At 37.2% G+C, this 23,748-nt stretch overlaps 1 protein-coding gene across 3 annotated transcripts in view; it reads left to right on the top strand.

The window, feature by feature from the left end:
• Positions 1-21,162, top strand: part of LOC149088158 (agrin-like) — a 147,598-nt gene extending 126,436 nt beyond the window's left edge. For 2 of the 3 annotated variants that reach the window (XM_089245035.1, XM_089245026.1), the window contains exons 19-25: positions 10,921-11,127; positions 12,300-12,424; positions 13,222-13,323; positions 13,423-13,492; positions 16,174-16,425; positions 18,476-18,582; positions 20,878-21,162. In XM_089245035.1, coding sequence (XP_089101161.1) covers positions 10,921-11,127; positions 12,300-12,424; positions 13,222-13,323; positions 13,423-13,492; positions 16,174-16,425; positions 18,476-18,582; positions 20,878-21,020 — 1,006 coding nt within the window. In that variant the 3' untranslated portion in view covers positions 21,021-21,162. Of the gene's footprint in view, positions 1-10,920; positions 11,128-12,299; positions 12,425-13,221; positions 13,324-13,422; positions 13,493-16,168; positions 16,426-18,475; positions 18,583-20,877 lie in introns of those variants that run through there. The other variant, XM_089245044.1, reaches the window with a different exon arrangement.
• The last annotated feature ends 2,586 nt before the right edge of the window (positions 21,163-23,748 follow it).

The following is a 23,748-nucleotide window of genomic DNA, read 5'->3' as shown; positions in this document are numbered from 1 at the left end:
AGTCTTTCTTCTTGAATATTGTACAGCGTATCCCTGTCACCGTATAATCAGTACCAAAAGTCCGTAGACGGCAGGGCTAGACAAATCTAGAAATTTACAAGCCAGGTTGGGCATTTAACTTGAAATAATAGATGTACGAATCGATATTTTACATGCCCGAGAAGTATAAATAAATGCTATCAATAAATTTCTTCAAAAATTAAAAAAAAAACTATTTATCTGCATAAAAAATTGGTATTTTTAAAATAATACAAAAATTCGAATGCGATACGTTCACCAGAAAATGCCTAAAACCAGTCGAATCCTGATTATGATTTTCTGCTGGAAAAAAATGATATGAGGACCATAGCTGTACAGGTTCGTAAAAATAGATCACCATATATAGACTATATACGTATTTCGTCATGACTAGCTGAGATAGCCTTTCTGTAGAACATGATGTGTGTGGAAACACTTGCGTCGTTGCTGATGGAAACATGTAAAGAAAAAGTAAAAGATTTTAAAGTGTTTTTTGTTTTATTTATACGTCTATGTGAGGTACGTAGCTTAAAAATATACAGTGTGTCCTGCAAGTGCTAATGCAGCCTTTATCTCATCAACTACTTGTCGCAGAGGTATGATTTCAATTTAAAAAAATGCTCAAAAGGCGTTCAAAAATTACCCTGTACCAGTTGTAAGAGTGAGAATACAGTGAGTGTCAAGAACCAGACGTGGCCCAGTCTGTCCCGCAAGGGTTAGAAACTATTTACTTTGTTGAGTTGGGCCATGCTGCGGAAGGGAATACAGTGTGCCATAAAATGAAAGTCTAAATTTTTATACTGTCCCCTTGACGCCCAATTTCCAGTTTAAAGTTGTTGCCCAGTATCTGCTGAGGCCAACAGAAAACATTCCACGTTTCTAGGTGCTTAATTCACTGGGATATTTTAATTTAAAAATCCGAGGAAATTTGGGAAATAATAGCTAAAACTAACGGAAGACGCTCATTTATGCTGTCCTTCAACAACGTTTGTCCGATTTTTGAATTCGAATATTTGCCGCTGTGGTGGTCGAGTGGTTATAGTGACGGACTCGCGATGCGAGGATTCTTGTTCGAACCCCACAGTGGTGGTCGGCTGAAGTTGGTTTTCTGTGGTTCCCAACTTCAAGGCGCAAATGCGAGCCGATCTCCCCGTTAAAAAGTCTCGCCACAGAGAGCAACAGTCCTACAACGATAAATCATTCAATCATAACACTTCACTCATAGTTAGAAAAACTGGTGACAGATGGCCGCACTACACATAGCAAGCATTACAGAGAAACAAAAACTTCACGTCAGGTTTCACTACACGTACACGCACATTCCCGCATGTACCGATTAGTTGGGGGTTCCGCGAGGGGGGGGGGGGTGTGGGCGGGGTGCATGTGTGGTGTAGCAATAGTAGGTAGGGCCTCCAAAAAATGGCTCGGGGATCCATGATGTTCTTAAGTCAGCCACCTCGTTGGGCAATTTGCCTGTTGTGGCGTTGTATTTGTATTTCTGCGATCGTTGCAGTTAAAAACGTAAAATTTTTGTTGTGGCACACAGAAAGACAGGTCGAAAATTTTCTAAAGCCCTGGAGAAATAGATTGATGCAGGGCTGGTGGCCTGCACTGGTTTCGAAAAATAATTTAGTAATTATCACAAAAATGAGAAACTTTGCCTGGTTTTAATTTATTCAAAAATTGCCACGTTTTTTAAACAAATAAATTCAATTGGGCGACCATTCGACCAATTGAATTTATTTGTCTTAAAAACGTGGCAATTTTTGTATAAATTTAGTAATTATCGTCCAAATGAAATAAGTTTGGGTAAATAATCTTAAAATGTATTATTTATATATACCTCACGACATTTTTTTGCCGATCAAAATCCAATTGTAGTGTCTTATTACAATGATACACCAATCCAATGCCACCACCATCATCAAACCAGGGGTGACGCAAGCTAAGCAACCTAGGACGCCTTTAAAGTAGAGAGGACTCGTCATCCATGTTTGAGCAAAGAACAGGTTTACCGCTCAGAATGATGTCTCGGAAACTGTTGGGGCCCGTAATAAGCAACACGATTGGCTGTAGCGACAATACTGATGTCATACTTTTGCTCAAAGATTGCAGATTAGTCAGCCTTGTATTTTAAGGAGCCCGAACCTAAGTCCTGAAACTAAGCAAGGTCCTCGAATAAAAATTTCAAGGAAAATATAAGATGTGTTCATTATAAAAATTCTCAGAAATGTTCAACAAAAATACCTCACATTCTCAAAAAAAAAAAAAAAAAAATCAAAGCAAATTTTTCCCTAATTTCTTCGTGAAATATTCCAACATCGAAACAATTTTTTACTATTTTTGAAGCAGGGGGCGTTGGTATCATAGCTTTCGATATCTAAGACCTGTCATACCATTAGAATTAAATAAAAATAAATACCATACATCTCTGTAGACTAAAATACATTTTACGTGTATTCCAAAATTACATTGTAAGAAACGAAATTCCATGAGTGGACTTCATGGAATTCACGAACTTCTGAGAATTAATTAAAGGCATATCCGTGTAAAAAAAAAATTGTTATCGCCAGTACCTAACCCAATGACGAAAAGCTGATTTTATGCTAAGAAAAACATTAATACCGGTACACGTAAGAGCACTCCAATTCCTTTTTTTTCCCTTTACATCTTATTCTGGGCTCGGTGGAGAAAACACGATAAAAGTGAACGCCGAAAGAATTTCTTAGTTTTGTTAAGAATTTAATTGGATCATGCGTAGTGAAATAAAAACAGGCACACACATGCACAGTATATATAAATATATATACTCTCCTTCTTAGAATTAATTTAATTAGTTCACTGAAAGTTCCGTCTGTTGCTTTATCATCTCTTACGTTATTTTTTCTGTTCCTCTCTGTGTTTTAATGCGGACCCCTTCGCGTCTCTTGACTTCCCTTGGTTACATTCATGACGATGACTTCAGATATTTGTTTACCCTTTCGTGCATATATATATATACATGTATTTAAATATTCAATATTCCTTAATACTGTAATGCTATTTCTTTTCGTTGAGTTCTGATGAAGGATATGGAATGTAAATGAAGTAATATATGAAAAAAGAAATGACGGAATTTTGATATGCATTAGTCTATGAATGATATGGACGTTTTTAGAACAGGAAGGATATCACTATGGATGAGTCTGTTTGTATAAGATGTATTTGTTTCATTATACATGTAATTATGAGTGATAATTAGCATGCGATGTTTTCATTAGGATGAGTAGCATAGTGATTAAATAATTGGCAGTCATCATATTATTTTAGTAAGTTTTAATGATGAAATCGAGGTATTGAACTATTAAAACTACATGTAGAGGGGGATTCAGAAAAACATCGCCAAACAAGAAGGTCAGTTCAAGCATACGATAACAATTCAAAATCACATGGGAACATAGCTGTGCAAACGCCTCGTGAAAGGAAGTTTTTGCGTCGCTAACTCAAAATAATCCCGAACTCAGCAAGCATAAACTCGCAATTCCGATAATAGACCCACCCGGAACGCACATTACGGCATGTTCTGATTCGTTAGAAATTTTGCGAAGGAATATGTACGAGGTGCATGTACGGTTAAGTAACAGTATCACAAGCATGCGTAATTTCAAACGGATCGGTACACGTTGAAATGTGTATTCTGAGTGTCTGTGTGGCTCCTAGCGTATTTATATTGTCAGCTCCTATGGAGCATATAGGGGTTTGGAGATTTTTTTTTTCGAATCAACCTGTATATCTCGGTTTCCATGCCAATGATGATTTGTTCTGACGACAGATGTTTCGTTTAGTTACCTTGCGGTGATCATCAGTGCAAGTGACGACTGTCACTGAGAGGATGCGACTTATTCGAAGGAATGTGAGTCAATGGTGCGTCTGCTGGAGATGTAGAGCACGGTTTCAAAATGGTGTCCCGTGACAGTTTGTTTAAGGTTTCTGTGATCAAACGCCACGGGACCCTTAAAAATCCCGGATCTCCGTTCTTGTTGCTGACATTCGTAAAGTTGTTCTTTGTTTTGAATTTTAACGAGATAGAGCTGCGTTGAAAAAAAAAAATCCAGAACACTTGGATGACTAACCTAGAGAATGTGGGACCATGGTAGTAACCAAACGAATGATCTGGTGAGTAAGGGACGAAAACAAGGGCCTAGAGGGTGTGAAAGCATGTGAACAAACGAAAGATAGCGACACAGAGATATATCTGCGGAATGGGACGGAGGAGAGCTAAACAGGCTATAAAAAATAGTCCGGGGTGGTTAATTTGGAGGAATGGATAGTCAAGAAAACTACACGAGAATGGGTGAATGAAAAGTGGCAAAATTTGTATAGCCTACAGGCCAGAAAACGACAACTCCGCATCCAGGAGGGGGCCAGCTCTCATCGGAGGGCCTCAAAATTATGTGGTTTTTGTCAATTGCTCAAATTTCGTGTAAAAATGAGGCTGAAAGGAGGAAAAAAATCCTCCTGAGCTGAATAATTTTTTTTTATTTCGGTAGTAATAAGGTTCTTATTTTCCAGATAGTGGTTACATTCTCTTTAATTTCACCTGCACAAACCTGTTGTTTCTCTGCACACAGTATTTCAATATCTGTGTGGAATGAAAAACATATCATACTTCCTCATACAATATAGAGCGTTCCACCCTCCTTAGCAGAGGCTCTGTGTACATGGATGTACTCTCATTCTTTGTCATTCTCAGACTCTAAATTTCCATATTTTGTAAACTTATTGTGAAAAAAAAAAACAAAAAAAAAAAAACTGTGTTTATCATGAAAAAATTTTGACTTTATAAGTTACGTTTGTCCATAATTAACAAGTGGGTAAAAAGAAAATTTTAACACCAAAAATACCCCTCCTAGATAATAAATACACAGTATCATATACTATATATTATATTGAGAAACATAATTTAACTGGAACCCTTTCTGCCACCTATCAAGTAAAAGACACAGCAGTTAATGTAATAGAATTAGTGAAGAATAATATATGTCGCACAAAAAAATACAACATTGATAAATACACTTACTGACTATTTTGTACGTTTGCCTGACTATTTCATCATATTTTTAAACAGTTATCTTTCCAATCGAAGAGATTTCAAGTCAAAAAAATGCCAACTCTCTCTCAACTGTTAGACCAATAAGAGTCTCTGTCCCACAGGGTTTTTGTTTGAGACCGCTGTTCTTTTCAGTATACATCAATGACTTTCCAGCTCCTCAGAGCGGAATGCTTGGTCTATTTGCTGATGATGCCATCCTATTGACCAATCACAAAAAAGGAAAAGGAAATGTATTGAAAATTTGCAAGAATCAGCTGAAGACGTTGAAGACTGATGTCAAGACATCGATATAAAATTAAATCATAAAGAATGCCAATATATTCCTATCACTAGACGGTACAAGTTTCCAAGAACTTGCATATACATCTGCAACACTGTGTAAAGAAGAAAACTCCAAGTCAAATACCTAAGGATGTATACTAGATAAGAATACTCATGACTGAACTAGGTCATAGAATTCCTTGTTTTGTTATGTCAAATCGAAAAAAAATTCAGCCTCTAACACCAGATGCAGATTTACGTTTTTACCTCCTTTGGGGTACATGACTTTTTCCGCCCTTCTTACATTCTGGTCCAATTTTCTTGACCACTCATTACACGAATTCGCCGTCCCGTGCATTAGCCCATTTGATCTCAAATTCCTGTAAATACATCTGGCCAAAGAGTGACTAAGTCACTCTTTTGGCCATTCATATGCTTGCACAAGCCCTAGCTCATTCTCGTTGGGGTTTACTGACCTGGTCCTTTGTTTTCTAGGTCTCTCTTTTGATCATTCACATGCTTGCTCACGTTTTCTCTGTTTTGATCATTCATTTGGTTGCACATGCTCTAGGTCACGATTTGGGTCCTTCACATCCTTGCACAACCTGTATGTCACGCTTTTAATCATGCATGTGTTTGCACACGCGTTCAATCTCTCACACAGGCCTGGTTCCTCATTCACTAGGTCACTATTTTGTCACTCGCATGCTTGCAAACTCTTTAGGTCCCTCTCTGAACTAGTCCCTCGCTCTTTGGGAAGAGGCGGTTTCATGGTAATGAAACCTCAAGCTAATTTTTTCGGCCACTCATTCCTCAAATTTGCTGCTCCTCCGACCTTGCCGCTTTGGGCTATAACCACTCCCCTATAAATACGCCACTCTATATCACGGATTACCAATTTCAGCTACTGTTCTTGTCAAGATGTATCGCGTTGTCGAGGTGGGGTTATCTATTATTAGGGAAAAGAATCCATAGTAAATAAAATAATAAAAATAATGTATTGTCATTTGCAAGGCAGAATGAATACACATTTAACATTTTTGTAAGATACAGACTGTAAACGCCTCTTTTGTTGGAACTGTAATGGTTCAGACCATTACCTATTCGCAACCATACGTGCCTTTTGTCAACATTTTGGATTAATTTCCAGAAATTATTGGTACACGCCGGGACGGGATGTTTGTGGTCCTATACAGCATATATATGTTGTCATTGTTAAGCTTCTTCCGTGAAGCTGCCATCAATTTTTATATTTTGAAGTTAAAATAGTTAGAGGATTGAACTTCGTGTTTACGTAAGTATCGTTATAAAGGTCTGCTGCTCTCTGCAGAGAAACTTTTTTCAAATCGGAAGACCGACTCGCGTGCTAGAAAGATGGAAAACCTCAGGAAAACGTGCTTCAGAATAGGGAACCAACTGAGTCCATCGGACTAATTTGAGAATTTGCATGCGTTCGAAAAGAAGAGATTTTAAAATTAATTGATTCGAGTTTTTTTTTTTTTGCATTGTCATCATTTTCTTTAGAACTGGAAAACACTGTCACCGAAGAGAGTGTAATATTAGTTATAGCAAAACAATGTCAAAGGAATTCTGTCAGGTTATGGAAAATCTAAAATTCTCGGAACACACACATTTCGTATTCAAACCTCACAAAGAATCTGTAGAAAATTCTAAACCACAATATTATTATCATGCGAGAAGTAATGCAGTATGAATTTTTCTACCCGTGAATTTTTCGATAAACGATTTTAGAGAAGGCGTTTTTTATTTCTCATTTAGGATAAACGCGTGACGAGTCGTTACATCAAGGGTATATATAACACGTACATAACGTGCAAGAAACACAAAATAAAATACCACATGATACTCGTGTATGCATAGAAGACAACGATATAAATTGCCGATATGTTGAGATTGTGAATTACGAGTGGAATATTTCATTTCTATGGAATTTTTTCCCCCCTTCAACCAAATACATTATTCATCTTGTCAAAAAATGAGGAAACGATTGTCTCGCTGAGCAGAATGTGATTTTTTGAAAAATTTTGCTGCTTTGGTTTTCGCATTTGTCTTGGGATGTTTCTGCATAGTTTTTGGGTATATCTGCACATTTTTATTTTATTTCATTTTTTTAATGCGTACGACAGAACACGTCGCACGGCGTTTTTTTTTTTCATCCCGTCTGAGAAAGAAAAGCAAATATGTTCCTATGAACACAACTAGAAAAATTGCAATATCACATGCATTCATTCTAATGTTTTAGTGGATTTGAGTTATATGAGGTACTGAATTTTTTTTTTATAGGAAGATTTTGTATTTCGGAAATATATTCAAAAAATATATATTTCCGTCTGGATAATTTATCGTATTTTGAGAATTTTCTCGACGCATAGTGTGCGTTATAAAGCTCTTTGAAACTGGATAGGGGCTAAGAGGAAACTAAAATGATATTATTGGGTATTATTATACTGGTTATATCATAAACTATTGTAAACATCTACACAAAATCACATTTATTGATCTATTATGTTAAGTATTATCATATGTAAGGGTATTAGGCTCACGACAAGAAAATGGCAGAGCAAATACGGGGTTACGGCGAATTTTACAAAAAGGCATGGGATGAATCTGATAGCATGTTTTTGATCAGTTTCCTTATAGTCTTCTAAACTTTATTACAATAGTATCGTATTTTTCTTTGACTTGACAAATCGGAAAAAATTAGGCACCAGACAATATTTAGGACCCAAGCATTATTTTTCCTTAGGGGCCGTTCAAGTATTACGTAAGCAAATTTTAGCCATTTCTGACAACCCTCCCCCTCCCCTCTTGTCAGCAAAATTTCGTCTTCAGCTCTGCCCCTATGAATCATAACTCATATTTTCATAAAGGGTGGTCGATGACGTAAGCATTATCCAAAAACCCCCTCCCCTCCTTGTCATCAAAAGTCAGAAAATCAGAAACCCCCTGCGCCCCCCCCCATCGATGATGACGTAATACTTGAATGACCCCTTAAGAAAAACGGCCCTAAATAAATTTTTAACGACATTTTCGGGACTTGATAACTATTATCCTTTATTGAAAGGCGCAATGAAATTTAAAACGAAAATTTGTCCACCAAGACATATTAAACAATTACAAATAGAAAATTCCAAGCGACAATACTGATTTTCTAGTCGCCTTGGAGATCTGGCGCCTGGGATTTGTCTCCCCTTTCTTATCAACACGAAAAATTAATAAATAAACTAAAAGAAAAATTTTTCCAACGTAAGGACCTCCTCCTCATAACTAGATCCTGCCCCCCCCCCCCGCTCCGACTCAACGAAGAGATATAATGGTGGCCGACGTAAGGGTCGCTAATTTGCTTTGTACAAACTAGACGTTGTGCGGTCATCGTGATGGGCTCTCACCGTGATGATCCAGGTGGTCGGCTGAAGTTAGTTTTATTACTTCGGGGCGCGAATGTAATCCGGTCTCAATTCAGGGAGCCGGCAGACCATCGACACGAAATTTACATAACATGAAAATTCAAGAATTCACCAAAAATATAAAAGACAGATGGCGGCACCAGCAAGAACATGAAAGAAGCATAACTCTGACAATATGAACATGTTAGTGCCATACATACACTCATAACGAGTTCTCGCCAATACGCATCCAAATTGTTCCATTTCACTCCTCCATATTACGTTGAGGAGGCAAAATAATTATTCAAATTTTAGGAAATTGAAATTACTCTTCAAAATTATGTTTCCTGATAACACTGCTCAAAACACACATCCAGGCATATACCGATTCGCTAGAAATTCCTCCGAGAAATGTTCATGAGGTGCATGTCCAGTTAAGTAGTAACTTTGTAAGAAATCTACACTTCATATTACTACCATTCTTTACTTGTATTCTCTTTCACAAACAATTATTTGTTCTAAAATAATTATATTTCGAAAAAAAAAAATCAAAAAATTTAGCTGGGGCCTCATTTCCCACCCAACTCCACTGGCTGGAAATTGCCGTATGGCGATGTATGACCGGAGTTGGTGGTAAAGTACTAGCATGGCGACAGTGGGGTGGGGATCCTCGCCAAACCAGGATCCTCGTAATGCGAGTCCGTCACTATGACCACTCGATCACCACAGTGGCAATATTCTTTTTTTTTTGGAATTCAGATATACAATTTTTTTTAATTTTTTTAAGAATTTTCCAACTTTTTCCGAATTTATGGGACACCCTGTTTGCTTAATTTGAATTTTACACAAAGAATGTTCATTCTCAATTTTTTTAGGTATTTCGTAATTTTAGAAATGTTCTTTCCAATGTTCAAATACATGCCAAACATTCCTACATAGTTTCGAAGGATATTTTTTCCGGTATTTTTTCCCATCCCACCAACATCAATGGTTTCTTGTTTAACAAGAAGAAAAGTTTCCTGATAAAAGAAACGGAAAACCGAAACAAAAGCTTGGGCTTTTATTCGATATTTAAATCAATCAATCATTTCCTGTAAAAGTTCGACGTCCCAACACTGAACTTCACAAAAACTTTTTACCAACATCAATAGCACAAGGCTCCTGTGTTCAATCATTTTCTGATATAATACGAGTCGGTAATGTCTATAGGTTCTAAAGGAATTTAGAGCACTTTACGGTGTTTTTTGGAAGTGTTGGAATTATTATTATTATTTTTTTTTTTTTTTACGGGACATGGCATATATTAGTGTGGTTTATTTTATTATGGATTCATGTTTCGTTGAAGCTTAAACACATGTTCTGTAAATATATTTAAACATGTAATCAATGGGATGCACAATATTCACCTTCGGCATTTCGGCCGTGGGATGTTTCGCCACTGGCGCATTTCGTTCCCAGACATTTCGCCCCTTATACTGTATTTCACTCCGAACATTTTGCCATAGCCATTTCACCCTGGACATTTCGCCTCAGAGCCAAGTCAAAGGGTGACCCACCGAATGATTGAGTGAATGATCGTATGAGTGACCAAATGAGAGATTGAGTGACTGTATGTGTGACCAAGTGAGTGTAAGAGCGAGTGAATGAGTCTACCATACATTACACACACCCAATCGCTCACTCAGTCGGTTAGTTACCTACTCGCTTGTCGTTCAATCGTAGACTCACTCGGTCATTCTGCCGAGTAAATGCCGTCTTTCACTCACTTGGTCACCCGTACTGCCACTTACCCACTCACTTGTCATTCATGCTCTCACTCATCCACTCACTTGGTCAATCATACGATCACTTACTCACTCATATGGTTACTGATCCACTCACATGGACTCCTACTGGTCTGTCACAAGGCCACTCACTTGGACTCGCACGGAGCGATCACTTGGTCACTCACCTACTCAATTGGCCACTCGTACGGTCATTCTACCACTCACTTGGTCACTCATACGACCACTCACTCACTAATATGGTTATTCACTTGTCAACGTCCTGGGTGAAATGTCAGGGGCGAAATGTCGAGCGCCAATTTTTCGTAAACCCTAATTAATAGATTATCTGCTCTAGTTTATTTTGTGTATTTTCTAGGTATCGGGATGCAGTGGGAATACACGTACTGCACACTAAGAGATCATTATCCTTAGGAGTTGTCCACCACGTAACTATTCAGCTGAATGAAACTCACCGTTTTATCAAGCTAGATGATAAACATGGTTATATATGGACGGAAAAATCCTATTCACCATACCGAAGATTACCTCCTGTTTCACACCACGTGCCTTCAACTAAGAGAAGGTATTGGATAACGTTTCATTTACTCTTTTCTTGTACATGTCATAGAATAAATTAGTATGTGCCAACACTTATAACATTATTGTTAGTGTCAACTATTTTCCCTAAGCTTAATATGATTTATGCAAAATTCACGACTAACAGATCATTGACGGAAAATTCCCATCTGGGAAAATTCACGGCTGACAATTCACCGAAAACAGATTGACACGACTCAGTGAGTCAGTAAGTGAGCGAGGAATGAGAATTGAGTGACCGAGTGAGTGAGTCAGTAAATGATGCAGCAGTGAGTAAAAGAGTGGTTAGTGTTAATGAGTGAGCGAGTGGCAGATATTGAACTACCTAGAGATGGAGTAAGTGACCTAGTGAGTGAGTGGGTGACCTAGTGAGTGAGAAAGTAACAGAATGACTGGCTTAGTGAGTAAGTGATTGAGTGTGTGACAGTGACCGATTTAGTCAGTATATGAAAAACCGGATGATTGAGTGTGTATGACAGAGGGAGCAAGTACGTGAATGATCCAGTGATAAGGGAATGACCTAAATAAGCGACCTAGGATCAAGTGACGGACCTATGTACTGAGAGAGTGATCTAGTGACATAGTGAATGAACTGGTGAGTAAGTAGGTTATCAGCCACCTCGTTGGACATTTTGCCTGTTGTGGCGTTGTATTTGTATTTGTATTTAATATAATGAGCGACTCACAAACTCATTTGCTCACTCACTGACTTATCAGCTCATTCAATGACTCTTTAGCTCACTCACTGACTCAATTGCTCACTCAGTGGCTCATTATCACACTCGGTGGCTCTTTTTTTTCACTCAATGAATCATTTACTCACTCATTCGTGCGCTTATTCACTTGCCTATTCATTTCTCCATTCGTTCACTAATTTGCTCACTCACTCGTTCACTCGACCATTCATTCATTAATCACGCGTTCATTCAGTCACTCGTTCATTCATATCGAGCTGTTATACAAATACAAATACAAATACAACGCCACAACAGGCAAAATGCCCAACGAGGTGGCGAGTGAAGTGTCAGTGAATTGTTTGTCAATGAGTTTTCCATTCGCTGAATTGTTGATGGGTGAATTTTCTGTGAACACTGTTTGATATATGTTAGTTTATTTCGAAGAATCATTTAGAATTAGTTTCATTTCTTCATTGAACAGGCAGAAAAATACGTATGGTTCACTTTCCTGGGTTTCAGGATGTTTGTATATAGACCTACATCCGAATCAGTCTTACCATCTTTCGAACAAAACCGTGGACGAAGTCCAGTCTCTTCATTGGTCAGGTATGAGATCTAAAAAAAACTTACATCATATTTAAATTTAGAGTTGTAAGTGGGCATGACAGCCCCTTTATGAAATTAACTATTATTGTTATTAACTAAACATAAACTTAAAATTAACTAAACATTCTTATTTCTTCAGGAAGAATACATTCTTCAAAAATATTCGCATAAGATATTAAATATATTCAAATATTACAAGCGAATTTTCAAAGATCCCTTTAGTATCACCGATGTTCCGATTATTACCATCGGCTCAATTACCGTATTTGGATATCGCGAATATCCTGTGAATATGTTTATCTTATGCGAATATGTTTTATATATTATGCGAATATCTTTAACATCTCATGAGAATATATGTTTAATAAACTGTTATATTCGCATATCTTCGAACCGTTGCTGTGTGTGTGAATATCTTTCATATCTTACGAATAACTCTACTACCGTAACACATTTCATTAACTGCGATTATATGTGCATATCTGCACATCTTGAGCATAAGCTAATATCATGTTCAGTGCCGTAACTAGCCATGACTGTGCCGTGAGCCACAATTTGCATTTAGGCCACTTCTAGCCCATTCTTAGGCCTAGAATGTCCCATTGAAGCGCATTCTGTCCGCTCCTCTTCCAAGTGGGCCCTGTGCGATTGCACCTGTTGCACCTGTGTAATTACGACACTGATCATGTAAATATCTTTAATACCCTGAAAATATATTCGCGAATGCCAAAGGATGATGCTTGGTCTTTACCAATCTATGTGTGTGAAAAAAAAAATGGTTTCTGAAAATTCTCTAGGTTCAACGACGGAAAATACAGCTTCCTGCTTGAGTTCACAAAAGTGCCTATCTGTCAGAAAACAAGCATTCAAGAACATCCGATGTCTTCCAAAATGCTTATGTAAGAACATTTTTCGGTTGCGTAGATGTCAATTTTACATTGAATATTATTAAATTTGAATTAAACTGGGCATAATATAATTCCTTTTTTTATTAACAGTCAATAGCTCATATCATAATCCAGAAGTGTCAGCTCAATACCAGAACCCGGATGAGTTTGGAAATTTCAGGTATGTACGGAGGAAGAAAAAATATTTAATTTCATTCATTGGACAAGGGACGTTCAAATGAAAATTGATAATTACTGTATATTTCTTGCCAAAAATTGTTTTAAACGTATTTCAGTATCAATAATAACAATATTTCAAGGTCTCTAAATTTAAAAAATACTTTTCAACAAACTTTGTGCCTTATTTAGACACCAAAAGGCGCCAAACTGGACCGGTCATTTCTTGGTGATTTTTTTGGCCCTTGCGTTTAAAATTTCATTGAAAGCATCATTTTTTTTTATTTTGCTCCGTAGGCATATATTAATAATCTACAACATCCATTTTATTGTGTGATTTTATTTTCATGATAATTTTTGGAAAAAATGATGAAAAATTTGCAAATTTATGCCACAAATACAGGTTTATATATTTTTTTGTTCATTTATGGTTTCTCATAACACAAAAAATGTATGCTACAAATCCTTGATGCATGCCTGCAGATCGAAATAAAAAAAAGCTACTTTTAGAGTGAAATTTTGTCCCCTGAGACGCCGGGGACGAAAAAAATCACCAATAAATAACCGTTCCAGTTTGGCGCCTTTTGGTGTCTAAATAAGGAGCTAAGCTTGTTGAAAACGCTATTTATTGCATTCATACTGAAATGCCATTGGAACATTTTTAGGAAAAAATATACAGTAATAAGAAATTTTCATTTGAATGTGCCTTGTCCCCTTAATTTTTGCTAGGTATCTATTCACCATTAAAGTTTAAATAGTGTCGTTTCATCCTTCTGTATGATAAATAGTGTCTCGAGATGTGATCGACTCTTTTCTTGAGTTAGCCCTCCCCCTCATCTTTCTGTCCCTTCAAGACAAAGAATATACCACTTCATACCTTCAAATTTAAATATTCCTGTGGTATATATATATAGACTCTGGTCCAAAATTGCGTGGCGATGACGATTCGTGTGAGCGACGTGGTGCTCTTTAAAGCACTAAGAGTGCCCTCAATGACACTGGTTCTACATTCGCGAGATGGGTACCCGTTTAATGTTGGTAATAGTTCAAGCATGTGAATACATAAGTCATTCATCTCAACCTATGGCTCGCGGGTCAAATATGACCCTCGGAGCCATTTGGCGTAGTCCGCGACCTCGAATATAACTTTGTAAAGGATAATTATGTGGCATAGATCTCTTAGGTGACCCCGCGGTGCATTTACAGATCACTCAAGTGACTCGCGGTGTACTTAAGATCATATGAGTCACCTGCGGTACAGTTCCACATGACTTGAGTGGCACGTGACCCGCTGCCTAGAACACTTACGCGGCCCACGAAACGTTTTTTCTTGACAATGAAGTGACCCCATTTCCTTAAAGGTTGAACGACTTTCACATAGGTGCTCCTTTACTAATGACAGCCATGTACTTCTGCTCTTGACTGAAAAAAAATATTGAAGTTCACTCCGTGCCCCATTTTTAAGATGTGAACATACGAACAGGAAAGGGTGGGTGGAGAAGATGAAACTGAAGATGATTAATTTTCATACGCATTTTAATCACTCTAAAGGTGTAATTTAAAGTTTGACGAGCATGCATGTTCAATCTTTTTTCACAACTATCTGCGTATCTTCTTCCACCACCACCACAAACTATAAGCATGCTTGCCAAAGCACCAGTTTGTACGCAGACGCAATTTATGGAAAATTCACCGATATGTGAATTGTTCATTGGCATGCTCATTCACTCGCTCATGCTCAATCTTTCATTCGCTTGCTTGGTCACTATGCACAAGTGAGTGAGTGACCAAGCAAGCGAATGAAAGATTGAGCATGAATGAGTGAATGACCAAGCGATGAGCGAGTGAATGAGCATGCCAGTGAACAATTGAGAAAACAAGTGCGTGAATGAGTAAGTGTATGACCTAGTGACCACATGATTGAGTGAATGAGCAAGTTAGTGAATGAATGAGAAAGTTAGTGAGTGAATGAACAAGTTTTTAGTGAGTGTGAATGAGTAGATGAGCTAGTGAACAAGTTTTTAGGGAGAGTGAATGAGTAGATGAGCTAGTGAACACGTTTTTAGGGAGTGTGAATGAGTAGATGAGCTAGTGAACAAGATTTTAGTGAGAGTGAATGAGTAGATGAGCTAGTGAACTAGCAGGTGAGTGATCAATTGAGCAAATAAATGAGTGAGTGATCAATTGAGCAAATAAATGAGTGTGTGATCAATTGAGCAAATAAATGAGAGTGATTGAGTAAGAGGGTGAGTGCGAGATCTACCCACAGAGTGAACGACCCGACCTAGTGAGGGAGATTAAGTGATCTATTGAGTAGAGTAAGTACGAGCTAACTAGCTGTAGTTACAGACCAGTTTTGCAGTCCTATCCAATTTCACATCCAGCAAGTTGAACTGAATAAAGCAGTCGCTCATAAATTTTCAGTTCCCTCGCCCTGGAGATGAAATTTTGGAGTAGCTCATTTGCTCATTCAACATGCTTATACAGAGAGATTGATATCGCATGCTTGTCATGATTGTAGTTACGTGTGCAGCCGCTTTTAGCACTAAGAAAATACCATCTGCAAATAATCATGAAATATTGTTCCAATCACTGTTTTATCGCTCATTGGTGTTCATTGTGTTGAACGTATGATTTTTCTTTCTCTCCCTTCTCCCGTATCAAAAAAATATTTTTTCAGAGCAGATGCTTCAAGACAATATGCATCGAATTTTCCTTTCGGACTCGATCCAAGAACGGGACAATCCTCAGATGGAAAAGCAATAGTAGAAGTAGTAACACCAGTGACGACTTCATCGGAACAGGAGTCGAAGTGAACGTGGCGCTTCTCCAGGGCATTTACAGAGTCGTCGTATCCTGGAGGCAGCAGATCCTCAGTGTCGAATTCAACGGCGTCGACGTTTCGAACAACAGGTGGCATCTGACAAGTTTTGCATGGTATGAAACTTTCTTGAAATCTCGCGTGTATCATTTCAGCCATAAAATCGAGTGGCAAAAGTTATAGCGCAGAATTATCACGCTAATATCTTCTACACGAGCATTTCTCAACCTATGATCGCACAAGAGATTTTTCCAGGCGGACTTGATGATTTAATTCCACACAGATTATCCACAGATTTCCACACTTCACGGAGATTGTTCACAGATTTCCACACTTTACGCAGATTATTCATAGATTCCCACACTTTACGCAGATTATTCACAGATTTCTACACTTCACGCAAATTATTGTTGTTTCCCCGTTTCACACAATTTATTGCTATGACATTGTTCTGTGCATTGAACTAAAAGTTTTGCAGTAGTATGAAACTTTTTGAGATATGATTGTTTACGTAAAATATACACATTTCTCGGGAAAAAAATTATTGAAAACCAAGTAAATCTCAAAAGATTTCAAACATATCGCTTAGTTTTCGGTTCCTTTTATAGCCAGAGCTGTTTAAAATACAGGAAGAATGTTTCATAGAGATATTTTGAAAAAAATGTTTGAGAAATCAAGTTTTCCGTGAAGAGGGAAAAACACAATCTTCAGAAAACGCATTCAACGATTTCATTTTCAGGCTAAGAGCATTAAATTCCTTTCACTTAATTCGCAATAACTATGCTTGTAGTTATTGTAGGGTTGAAAATGAAACAGTCTTGGATTCTAATAACTGCACTTTCAAAAGATAGCGTAAAAACGATTTCGTAATTCGGCATTTCAAGGTGAGCAGTCACCTTAACCGTACGTGCGACACATAAATATCTATGCGGAATTTCTAACGAATTTGACATGGAATAATGTGTGTTCCGAGTGTATGTGTGGCCCCTCTAAGGTATTGCCAGAGATTGTGACTTGCTTTAATTTCTTGCTGGTACTGCTATCTGTCTTACACATTCTGAAGTGGAGAAAGTAAATGCTTGAATATTCATGAGAAGTGAGTATTATGTTGAAGGTCTGTCTGCACTCTTTTCAAACGGAAGACCGGCTCACATTCACGCCTGGAAGTTGAAAAACCAACTATAGCGGATAACCACTGCGCCGCCAATGGGAGTTCGAACCTGGATAAATAGATAGATACAACCAATCACAGCCCCGGACTGATGCAAAGCATCTTACTTCCGTTACCTCAAAAGAGGCAGAATGTGTCCGAAAAAGATAGCAAAGATTTATAGCGTTGGCCCCCCCTTGTCCTGTGCTCGCAAGTATCGAATCACTCACGTCGTTCTCCCCATGAAGACAGCTATCAAGTCAGTCGATGCAACGTACAAGCCTATTGACTAAAAATGTGTAGCTGAACCCAATGACTAGGGAGAAAAATTGTACGTGCACTCAGTGGCACATAAGGGCCGGAGACCGAAAACTGGAAGTGTGGAGAAGACTTGTGGGGGGGGGGCACGTAAGAAGAAGTTGGCATATTTTAGTGAGAGAGATTTGAGAATGGATCTCATTCTCAAACCTGAACTTCACGATAAGAGTTCAGCACGATGCTCACGCTACCGCAAAGCCGCTGCTCAGCAAGACTGATTAAGCAGCAGAAAATTTCTCTTCTCTCTCAACGTTATGAACACATATAAATCTCTAGCAAGTATGTGCAACCAATCACACCTATCTTCATACTAAACACGTAAATATACAACTTTTGATTTCCCTGATCAAAATTTACTTTCGCTTTTATGTTAGAATAATTTCCATACTATAATTTCACACACCTTAGTAACCCTGGACCAAATACATTTCTGAATCGACCTATTCTCTATCAGGAAAGGGGAAATGTAAAAATAATTTAAACTCAATCGTGATCACACGAATTTTCACAATTAAAGCATTATTTAAAATCCTTTCTCACAAAAATTTCCTCATTTTCATTTATATATTCGATTCCCAACTGATTACGCAATTGCATAATCGAATTATAAGCTTTTGGATATTCATCCAATTTAAAGATGAATGTACTGTACATGTAGTTTGAATTTCGTTAGAAAAATTGTTTTTCTTTTTTCGAAGGAAACCGGGATTACTCACGGCGAAACTGGATCACTTACGCAAGCGAAAACAACAGCTAGCATATGGCAAGCATCACACGCACGGGATCAGGATAGGAAATTATTCAGGTTAAAATAACCAATCATGTTTTATTTTTCTGTTTAGTCCCATTTGTGTAAACTGAAGTTCTGTTTACACGACACTTTCTATTATTCCAAACACTGAAATCAAATTTTAGTTTTAATATGATTCTCTACGTGGAAAATAATTTTTTTTTGAAAGTTAAAATATTCTTTTATCATTCAAAAGGAAACAGGCGAAACTTTTATAAAAGGAGTTCAAAGCACGAACGAATGATGAATATTTCTCTGATGAGAATATTTGTTCTTTTTTTTTAAATTCCGGATAACCTGATAATTTTAATCAACAATAATGAAAAAAAATAATCATTGCGTTAACAGCAATGCTGTTAACTGTTTCGCTTTCAACCTGAAGTTGGTATTTTGATTGGCTTAGTTTGACGTTCTTTTGCGTTGTTATTTTAGTTTTAATTTGGTCTCGAGTTAGACACGTGCAGCATTATTAGCGTTAGATTAGCTGTTGAGATATTACGAACGTCTTATTATATTGGGTATTAAAAAATTAAGGTACAGACAATGAAGGGCAGGCCGAATGCAACTAGACAAGCACAAATGACCCTATAGGCAATGCTAGGAACTCGAGGGGTGAAGGATATAGGACACTTCCTATATAGCTAACGCAATAACACTATCTCTCACAGCAGCAGCCATCATCATCTGTGGCGCGGATTACTGATGAAATTGATGCTTTCACAAATCGGGAGAAGGTGAATATTCTTTAAGTGTACGAAACTGTGGATAGGAATGCAAGAGATGCCCCTGCATTTTATCAAGAACGTTTTCTGACAACATGCATGCCTGACGCTAGAGCTACGCCAGCAAAGTCCAGCCTGGTCCAATAACTTTGTTCTCTACCGAGTAGTTTGGCAGCTCCACCATTGGCAATGATCGTCAATGTTAAAGACTACTTACCGCACACCAACTCCGGTCATGTATCGCTATACGGCAATTTCCAACCAGTGGAGTTGGGTGGGAAATGAAGATTCCGTCCACATCGGTGGTCGCCCAAGTCTCGGTACATAAAGAGCTTGCGTTCTCTATGCCTGGAGTCAAACCCATGGACCTTGATGGTAACCTTCATAGTGGAACACGATCATCTTACCACTGCGCTACTCGGGCACAATGTTAAAGACTGGAAGATATTAGAAATTGTGGTAAAAGACAACGACCACAGAATGATCCAGACTTCAACCCGAGTCAAAAGACAAGCCTCCCTTCCCGATCTTCCAATCCGTCTAGCCGTAAAGTGGTCGAAGAATTTCAACAGTAAGAACATAGAGAGTATTTCTATTGAGGAGTTTCTGGAAGCAAAAAGGCAAGAAACATTGTGCCAAACTGGGCCAGTATAAGGTTATCCTATGCCGCTGCTCGGCCATTTCAATAGTGGGGGGAGGGACAAACAATGTAAGAAAATATTTATGAATTACTAATAGTCGAGACTGAACATGATTGTGGCCCCTGCTTTATACAATAATCTTCCAGTGATTGCACCCGAAGTGGCACCCGGTCTCTCATGTCTTGACTTCATTCTCTATGGTCATATCAGGAGCCTCATCTGCGATAATAATCGTACTCATCATCCCGTTGATTTTGAGATGCAGGACTTGTAGCCAGAACTTCTGTAGCTGATGGCACAATATCCCTGGTGTTTTTGCCAATGTGACAGTTTGAAACTTTGGTCACTGTTGGCCAACGCATATTTCAACAGTTATTATAATCCAGTGTTTTTTAACTATGGGTCGCAACCCATACTTGAGTTTCAGGGGCTTTCAAGATGGGTCATTAAAATCCACTCACAGCCAAGGACACTAAACTTTATTTGCAGAGGCTTCCGAGAGGAATCGTATAAATCCATTACAGTTCTGTTATAAATGGACTTATTGCGTCATTTCCACGCTTGATCATTGCTTGGGGCAGCATAACCTCGTTGATCCTTGCATCAATAAAACAGAAACTCTAATCCAATCCGAAGGTGCATATGCACCTTTGAATGGTCGATAACACATATCGCAGCAAATTCGTCGGAAAAATATTAGATTTGCTTTTAGTGAAGTCATATTGTGCACTCTCCAAAAACACCCTCTACCACCTTTGCTATTGCTATTCGACCGCACATTCCATGACTATCAAATGCTTGTTTAGGTGTTTTATATCCATGTCTAAAAGTTTGTCTCGTGAAATTAGAGAAATTTATCTCCCTGTTTAAATAAATTTTTGTGTTATTCTAGCACTGGTACTTAAAAGCACTAAACACACTAATTTTAATTTCCCTTTCAATTTTAGGGAAGAAAGACGCAAGAAGGAGCCATGCGCATCGTAATCAATATGAGTTGGACATCGCGGATGATTCATGTTTATCTTCTCTGAAGATCCATATCGAAGGACAATATCATCATTTTTATCACCATGAGTGCGAAAACTCCTGATTTCGTTCTTGAGATGTATCCTGCAAATAAAAATGAGAAACTGTAAACCTGCGCCAAAAAAAACTGAAGAGTAAATTTTAGTAGATTTCCGAGAAGATTTTTATGAACAGCCCAAAAAGTGACATTAGAATCAAATATATATATAAAGGATTTATAATAAATTATTATACGATAAATCTCTTGTTTTTTGACTGACTAATTGATATGCAGATTGAAAATCGCAATTGACGTCATCTTGTTCGTGCAATGATAAAAGCGACTACGTCTTCCTTCTCACTACATCATTTATATTAACTTCATAAATGCTCAACGACTAAATATGGCTCTCGGAGTGGTCTGATGTTGCCCGCAACCTCAAAAAACCTCATTTCGTTCTGTGTGAATAGTGGTTATCCTGCATTGCACCCTTTCACTGAGGATGCCAACGTGCCTTTCGTTGAAATTATATTAATTTCCAACGCAGATAGCCCCAGTGTACAGGGCGTCCGATAAATTTGTAATTAGATTCAAGATTACTAAAAATTGCAAAAACTGATATCATCTAGCGAAGAGGGATTTTTTTTTTAGTACAGAAAAAAAAAAGTTCAAATTTTTGTTGATAGAGAACGCTGCTCAAAAGCAAAGACCTGAACTTTTCTTCAATCTCTTCTTTAGTTGAAACGTTCGTAAACTTCAACCGGTGATCCGTGGCAAAGGTAAAACAACTTCATTAATAGTCTTTTATCAATCAATCTCAGCATCGCAATGTAAGTGCCAGTAACAGGAAAATCCAGAAATAAGCTCTTAAAAATAATTCGAATCAGTTCAAATTAAGAAAATCAATGCTATTTCAACATGGCTCGTGGGTGACCCAGTCTGTGAGTTAATGTGGAAAAGAAGTACGATGCATCTAAAGGTTAATTGCATAATCTGAATGGTTCAGGACTCTTATTTGTAGTTATTTGGTTCCGTACAGCACCCTCTATCGACATAAATTTGAACTAAGCTTTTTTCCTGGACCAAAGAAAATCCTCGGTTTCAGAGAATAACATTTTCGTAAACCGCGTTCGAATATATACATTTTTTTTCTCAATTTTTATGAATTTATACAAATTTATGAGACGCTGTAGATAGATAATAACACTTTGCTTGTTTCAAAAATTTCCATGTTAATCCATAAAAACGAATATGTGAATGAATACCAAGTATTTTATTCAAATGTCTCGCGTGGACTTTTCTAGATCACTTCAGAGACCCACAATACATTTCCAGACCACTTTTGTGGCCACGTGCGAATTTCTAGGTCACTCAAGTGTCCCGCTAAACCTTTCCAAACCATCCAAGTGGCTTATAACGAACTTCCAAATCATTTAAGTGACCCCGCGATACATTTTTCCAGATCATTCTCACAATCGGCCCCCATTCCCTTGTTTAGAACATTCCCAAATCACTTGATTGACCCTCACTTTATATAAAGTCCATCAACCTTTGCTTATAGGTTATCGATAAGAATAAAATAATTACATTTTCTTCTGTATAATGAATATCATTGAAATTAAATAAAATTAATTTAGATCAGTCCGTTAATTTCGGAAATGAAATTTTATTTCGTCAATAAGCTTTTTGTATATATATTCCTGAATAAATATCGGCGGTATCGTATTAAATACAGTATAACATAATAAAATAATTGATATTTATATTACTGAATGTAAATATATAACTCGGAATATATTTACTATAAGATAGAATGTGTTTATTACTGGCCGGAGAAGAATAAATACTAAAAGAAAGAGATTGTTATTCAATCAACAGCTGCAATAGTGAAAGCTGTATTTAAAAAATAATACATGTGTAAGCTCAACTTTTATTGGTTGCCTGAAAGAAAACGGAATGAATACTGAAACACACAAGAAAAACTATATGATTAAATTTGATTGTACGATAAAATACTTTGTATTTTTTTTCGTATTAAGCAGCTTTATAAATAAGAAAATGTTGGTATATATTGACATTCTCATCTCTTAAGTATGCTTTTCTATTACGTGAGCATTTTCTATTGTGATATCTTATGTGAAAAGTGCTATAAACTTAACAGAAACTCCACGACACTAAGCCCTCGTCTGAACAAAACTTGTTTAAAGTCTCCTCGCAGACAAAAAGCTTTAGTTTTCAAATAAGAGATCAAAATTATTTTTTGAATTTTTCTTTTCCGGTGGAAATAATTTGCAACATCGCATCTTTTTGTTGTATTTTTCTTTTTTTTTCTTAGCATAAAGACTATTATTATGATTAAAACGTGTCTAAATCTTTGAAATTCTTCACCTGGTAGTGTAAGGGAGAAACAATAAGATAACGTTCTATTATCGTGAATCAGCTAAAAAGTATCCTTTAATAACATATAAAGTACAGAAAAACATCTCTTTTGCAGTCACCGGTGGAAAAAAAAAATGTTTGTCCATAAAAGAGAAGTGACCGTTAATCCGGGTTTTTAAATACATACTTTTTATTACATGGGGAAATCGTTATTTGTCCGTAAAAGAGAGGTGTCTGTTAAGAGGGGTTTTACTGTATTAATATTAGAGTTATTAATATTTAAAGTTTATTAACTAATATTCACAGGTTGGAAATGATTTGATATTATATTATGTGATATATATCATATATTATGTGATATATATCATATATTATGTGATATATATCATATATTATGTGATATATATCATATATTATGTGATATATATCATAT

This window comes from Pholcus phalangioides, unplaced genomic scaffold, assembly GCF_987345545.1.
Source record: "Pholcus phalangioides strain wild (caught in Gottingen) unplaced genomic scaffold, Ppha-v1.0 ptg000003l_1, whole genome shotgun sequence".
Taxonomy (NCBI): domain Eukaryota; kingdom Metazoa; phylum Arthropoda; class Arachnida; order Araneae; family Pholcidae; genus Pholcus; species Pholcus phalangioides.
Note: the sequence above shows the minus strand (reverse complement) of the source record. Positions and strands in the feature narration are given on the sequence as shown.